The sequence below is a fragment of the Camellia sinensis genome, chromosome 8, assembly GCF_055761805.1.
Source record: "Camellia sinensis isolate YWXY chromosome 8, ASM5576180v1, whole genome shotgun sequence".
In the NCBI taxonomy this organism is placed as follows: Eukaryota; Viridiplantae; Streptophyta; class Magnoliopsida; order Ericales; family Theaceae; genus Camellia; species Camellia sinensis.
The window spans coordinates 67600068-67606531 of NC_138968.1; the positions used below are offsets into that span (position 1 = coordinate 67600068).

General features: G+C 44.8%; 1 protein-coding gene across 1 annotated transcript; it reads right to left on the minus strand.

The window, feature by feature from the left end:
• Positions 1-4953: 4953 nt before the first annotated feature.
• Positions 4954-5523, minus strand: LOC145797813 (uncharacterized). The gene has a single exon (XM_082885239.1). The coding sequence runs from the start codon at positions 5521-5523 to the stop codon at positions 4954-4956; it is 570 nt and encodes a 189-aa protein (XP_082741365.1).
• Positions 5524-6464: the final 941 nt, after the last annotated feature.

A 6464-nucleotide genomic window follows, 5' to 3' on the forward strand; every position in this document is an offset into this window, starting at 1 on the left:
GACAAAAGAAATAAGGCTGCTGTTGCAATGGCCGATTTGATGGTGACGATAACAAAAGCGGAGACCGAAGCCAAGAGGGCTGATGATGAGCGAGTGAAGGCTATCGCTTAAGGGGAGAAAGCAAAGCACGCCGATCTGCTTTGGCGAGCCATCAAGGAGAGGGATACTTTTCTTGACAGCAAATTGAAGTTGGCCAAAATAGAGAAAGCCCAGTTAGTGGCCGACTTGGAGAGGTCAAAGAACGCCTAAAAGGGCGTAGAGGCAGATGCGGCCAAGGCATTTGATGCCAGCGTGCTTAAGGCCAAAGAGCTGTATGCAGACGAAGCGTTGAAGTTTGAAAATTGAGGCTTCAAGTATGGCTGGCGGAAGGCTCTGGCGACTGCCCAAGTGACGCTTGACCGACCGATTCTATACGAACAGCGAGAATTGAGCCTTTAGAGTTGGATCCAGAGGATCTGGAGGATAGTTGACTATCTAGTTGTTTTTGTTTTTGTTTTTGTTTTGTTTTGTTTTGTTTTGTTTTTTTTTTTTTTTTTTTTTGTTTTGTTTTGTTTTTGTTGTTGTTGTTGTTGTTGCTGTGATAGTTAGAAGACTTTATTTTTGATGTTTTTGTAGTTATGATTGTTGAAGACCTTAGTTTTAGAGTATTAGTAATGTGTTGTATTTGGGAGATTTTCATTAATAAAGTGATGCTTGTGTGTGTACAGTTTATGAATAAAAAATACCCATTCTAAAAAATGCCTATGTATAAAACTCAGAAAATGACATTAGTTGATTGATATCAGGGCGGTTTTTATGTATACCTAGGGATAGACAAGCAGTCCCAAAATGGTCAAGTGGGGCAGTGGATTAAGTCGGCCAAGGATGTATAAGCCGAATAGATTCACATATCTACCCTTGCCCTATTTAAGCATGGGTCCACTGCCGAATACACAAAACAACCAAAATGGTCAAGTGGGGCAATGGATTAATTCGGTGAAAGAGGTATAAGCCGAATAGATTTACATATCTGTCCTTGCCCCATTTGAGCATGGGTCCACTGCCGAATACACAAAACAACCAAAATGGTCAAGTGGGGCAGTGGATTAATTCGGCCAAAGATGTATAAGCCAAATAGATTTACATATCTGCCCTTGCCCCATTTGAGTATGGGTCCACCACCGAATACACAAAACAACCAAAATGGTCAAGTGGGGCAGTGGATTAATTCAGCCAAAGATGTATAAGCCGAATAGATTCACTTATTTGCCCTTGCCCCATTTGAGCATGGGTCCACCGCCGAATACACAAAGCAACCAAAATGGTCAAGTGGGGCAGTGGATTAATTTAGCCAAAGATGTATAAGCTGAATCCAAATATGTATAAGCATAATAGATTTACATATATACATTTGCCCCATGTGAGCATGGGTTCATCGCCGAATACAGGTGGTGGCGACGGCAGCTGTGGACGCATCGTAAGTGTTACGTGTCGTAATTAATGCTGGACATGTTGTTAAATAGACCTTATGCAGCCCATGAATGGGGATATCCAACCACGCAGTGGGCAGCGAGCGAAGTGGAAGAAGCGAAAGCAATCGTTCAATACTCAGTGTGCGCGTTTGTGTCTGGTAGATTATTTTTCAGCAATAAGGGCAAGGGAAAGAGTTTAGCAGATCTGGACATGGAAATGGACCGTGGAACAAGTGGTGCAGCGCCTCAAACGAGTACTATAGCATCGGAGGAACGGGAGAGACGACATTCGCCTTCTCGACGAAGTAGATCCTCAAGAAGGAGTGAAGTGAAAAAATCGCCCAGAGGTGGGGGCGCAACAAAAAGGTAACACCAAGGCTGCAAGTACTCAAACTTCTATTCGACATGAGTCGAGTAGGCCGCCACGCCCTCTAAGTTTTGCAGTCTTTATTGGCAACAAGCCCATGATTGAAGTAGACTCGATTATTCATAATCTAGATGTGGCGAAGGATTTTGCTCGACAAAAATTTTTGCCTGAAGTAAAAAATCCGTGACTGGGCAAGGTGACTACGAAGTTTTCAGAGAGGGTATTCATGGGTCCATCAAAGGACTTTACTGTGCATATGAGATCGACATGCGCCTTCGGGCCACCCGAAAAGCGATTACACAAAAAGATGGGCAAATTCGGGATTTGGAATGCTGGGCAGATAAAGCGAAGGCCGGAGTGCACAAAGCTAGGGCCGCCGAGAAACAACCAGTGGGGTCTGTGAATACCGCCGTGGCTGATAGAGTAAACCAACGATTAATTGATCATACTATAACCAATCGGGATACGGCCACTGTGTTTGCCAAAGAAGCCATACAGTCCCGAGCTTATGAGGAAGGCTTCTTTGACAGGCAAAAAGTCGGTATCGAAAAGATGAAGGAGAAGTTGGCCGATGATGTCTTTCGATGCAAGAACCGTGGTTTTAAACATGGATGGCTGAAGTCTCTTCAAGCTGTGGGTATTGATCCGGCGTCGCCCTTGTATAAAGCTTACAAATTTCCATTCGAGGCCTATGACGCCGAAAAAACAGATGATGAAGAGGAGACGGACGAGGGTGAGGCCGCATCTACCTCTCAGAGAGCTTAAGTGATCTAAGAGATTTGTAATCGTAACAAATATTGTTGTTTATTATAATAAACTCTTTGGATTGTGCTTTAGTGTCCTTTGTGTTTGTTCATTTTGTGCGATATGCTATGTGCCACCGTTAATAATTTTGTATTGTATTTTGGAAGTCTCATCCGAATTCGGAGGCTTACTCAGCCGATCGTGCCTAACACGGTGCTCTAACTCAGAGTCTTTTGTAATGGCTAATTGTGCCATGCACAAAGGGCGCTTCGAATTCAGAATCTTTTGTAATGGCCAATTGTGTCAAGCACAAAGGGCGGTCTGAATCCGGAGGCTTACTCAGCCAATCGTGGCTAACACGAAGGGCGTTCTGAATTTGGAATCTTTTGTAATGGCCAATTGTGCCAAGCACAAAAGGCGCTCTGAATCCAAAGGCTTACTCGGCCAATCGTGGCTAACACGAGGGGCGCTCCAAATTTGGAGTCTTTTGTAATGGCTAATTGTGCCAAGCACAAAGGGCGCTTCGAATCCTGAGGGTTGCTCAGCCAATCGTGGCTAACACGAAGGGCACTCCGAATTCGGAGTCTTTTGTAATGGCCAATTGTGCCAAGCACAAAAGGCGCTTCGAATACAAAGGCTTACTCGGCCAATCGCGACTAACACGAAGGGCACTCCGAATTCAGAATCTTTTGTAATGGACAATTGTACCAAGCACAAAGGGCGCTCCGAATTCGGCGGCTTACTCAGCCAATTGTGGCTAATACGAAAGGCGCTCCGAATTCGAAGTCTTTTGTAATGGCCAATTGTGCCAAGCACAAAGGGCGCTCTGAATTCAGAGGCTTACTCAGCTAATCGTAGCTAACACGAGGGGCACTTCGAATTCGGAGTCTTTTGTAATGGCTAATTGTGCCAAGCACAAAAGGCGTTCCGAATTCGGAGGCTTAGTTGGCCAATCGTGGCTAACACAAAGGGCACTCCGAATTCAGAGTTTTTTGTAATGGCCAATTGTGCCAAGCACAAAGGGCACTTTGAATCTGGAGGCTTACTCGACCAATCATAGCTAACACGAAGGGCGCTTCGAAATCGGAGTCTTTCGTAATGGCCAATTGTGCCAAATACAAAGGCTGCTTCGAATCCGGAGGCTTATTTTGCCAATCGTTAGAGTGATCCAAGCAAATATGAGCCATAAATATTCATTGTTGAACTTCGTATATACATTCACAAAAAGATCAGGATCATTGCATAACTAGTTGTTGCTGTTTAATGGTAAAACTTGTGCAAGTGAGTAGCATTCCATGGTCGGGGAAGTTTCTTGCCGGCCATATCCTAAAGCCGATATGCTTCTGCCCTAGCAATTGAATCAATTTGGTAAGGGCTGTTACAATTGGAGCCTAGCTTGCCGTTTGCCGGAATTTTTAGCCGCAGGAAGCACCTTCTTAAGAACCAATTCTCCAGGGGCGTAACGGCACTGCTGCATGCGCTGATTATACGATTTAGCGAGCTGCTGCTGATACCGCGCTTGATCGCGACGTTCTTCAATCAAATTGAGGTCATTTTACCCTATGTTAAAGGTTTTTGATTTTAGAGTAGGCAGATTGATTTCAAGAGAAATAATGGCTTCTGTTCCAAAGCACAGGGCGAATGGTGTTTCGCCGGTGGGTCTCCTTGGTGTGGTGCGATGAGCACACAACACACTGGGCAGTTGTTCAACCCACCTCCCTTTAGCCTTTTCTAACTGCTTCTTGATTCCATCCAGGATCACTTTATTGGAAGTTTGGCCATTCCTTTGCGGATATGCTGGTGAAGAGAAATATGGTCGTATACCATATGTGTCGCATAACTCACGATAGACATCGCAGTCGAATTGGGTGCCATTGTCGGAGAAAAGTGCTTGTAATATGCCGAATCACGTTACAATGTTTCTTTACACAAAGTGTTTGACATCTACGTCTTGGATGTGTGCCAATGGCTCTGCCTCGACCCACTTCGTGAAGTAATCAGTTGTAACAATTAAGAACCGTTTACTTCCTAGAGCTCTCGGAAGTGGGCCGACAATGTCCAATTCCCATTAGGAAAAAGGCCAAGGACTAGTGATGGCATTTAGTTCTTCCGTAAGAAAATGAGTCAAGGGGGAGAATTTTTGGCATTGTTCACACTTCTTTACATAGTTCTCTGCATCAGTTCGCATGGTAGGCCAATAATACCCCTAGGTCACGGCTCGATGGGCCAGTGAACGCCCTTCTGAATGGCGCCGCAACTGCCCTCGTGTATTTTAGCCAAGAAATCCTCCACTAGGTCTGGATGGACATATTCCAAATACGGCCCTGAAAAAGACTTTTTGTAAAGCTTTCCGTGGGGATCCATGTAGTAGCGTAGGGCTTTGTTTCGCAGCTAATGAGCCTCATTCTTATCTGTTGGCAGCTGTTCTGAGGATAAAAATGCAATGATGAGATCTAACCAACTCAGCCTCAGGTTGATGACATTAATACTGGCAGATTCGGGGTGGCTGATACTCGGCTCGGGAACGAATCCCATATCAATGGCTCGTTTGACCAACGAATTGATGGAAGAAGCCAAGTAGGCGAGAGCATCTGCATGAGTATTTTGGTTAAGGGTAATCTGATTCAACCCATGATGGTCGAACTGTATGAGCAGCGAATTTACCATCTTCATAGAAGCTGCGATTCGGTCATTTTTAGCTATATACTCCCTATTCAGTTGATTGATGACCAGCTTTGAATCACAGAAGACCTGTAATTTCTTAGTGCCAAGACAAAGCGTGTTACGGAGGCCGATTAACAAACCCTCATACTCAGCCTCGTTATTGGTTGCATCGAAGTCGAGTTTGACTGCTTGCTCAATTATTGCGCCCTTTGGGGTCATAATCACTACTCCTACCCCGCTACCACGCTGGCTAAATGAACCATCACAGTACATCTGCGAAATATCCCTAACATGCATTCCCTACTCCTGTTAGGATCGGACGACTGGCTAATCAGACATGAAGTCGGCATGACAACCAGTGAACTCGCTGACAAAGTTGACCAAACCTAGCCTTTGACAGCCGTTCTAGGAGAGAATTATATGTCATATTGGCCGAGTTCTAAAGCCTATTTCGACATGCGCCCTGATGATTCCGCACTGCGAAGTACTGTTCGAAGAGGGTAGTCCGTCAGCACGGTTATAGTGTGGGCTTGGAAATAGTGCATTAATTTCCTGGCAGCCACCACAAGGGCCAGAATGAGTTTCTTCAATGGTAGGTATCGTGTCTCAGCGTCCACCATTGCCTTGCTAACATAAAAGATGGGCTTTTGCTCCCCCAACTCTTCTTTTAGCAGCACTACACTGACCGCACGGTCTGATATCGCAAGATACAGGATAAGTGGGTCGTCCAGCGATGGAGTTGTTAAAAGCAGTATTGAACGGTGATAGGTTTTCAGTCTATCGAGGGCGGACTGGCATTTAGGGATCCAATGAAATGCCTTTCCCTGTCAAAGAGTATGAAAAAATAGTCGACAATGATCCGAAGAACGGTTGATGAATCTATTGAGAACAGCGGCCATCCTCATTAACTTCTGAACTTTTTTGGCCGATTGTGGAGAGTCAAGTTCTAGGATTGCCTTAATTTGCTTTGGGTTGGCTTTTATTCCATGATGGTTCACAATATAGCCAATGAATGTGCCAAATTCGATGCCGAACGCACACTTCGATGTGTTAAGTTTCATCTTGTACTTCCTGAGAATGTTGAAGGTGTCAAACAAGTTGGCCAAGTGGGAATGCTTTTCCTTGGACATTACCACCATATTGTCGATATACACTTCCATGGTCTGGCTGAGTTGTTCCTTAAACATGGTAGTGACAAGCCTCTAGTATGTTGCCCCGACATTCTTCAGTCTGAAGGG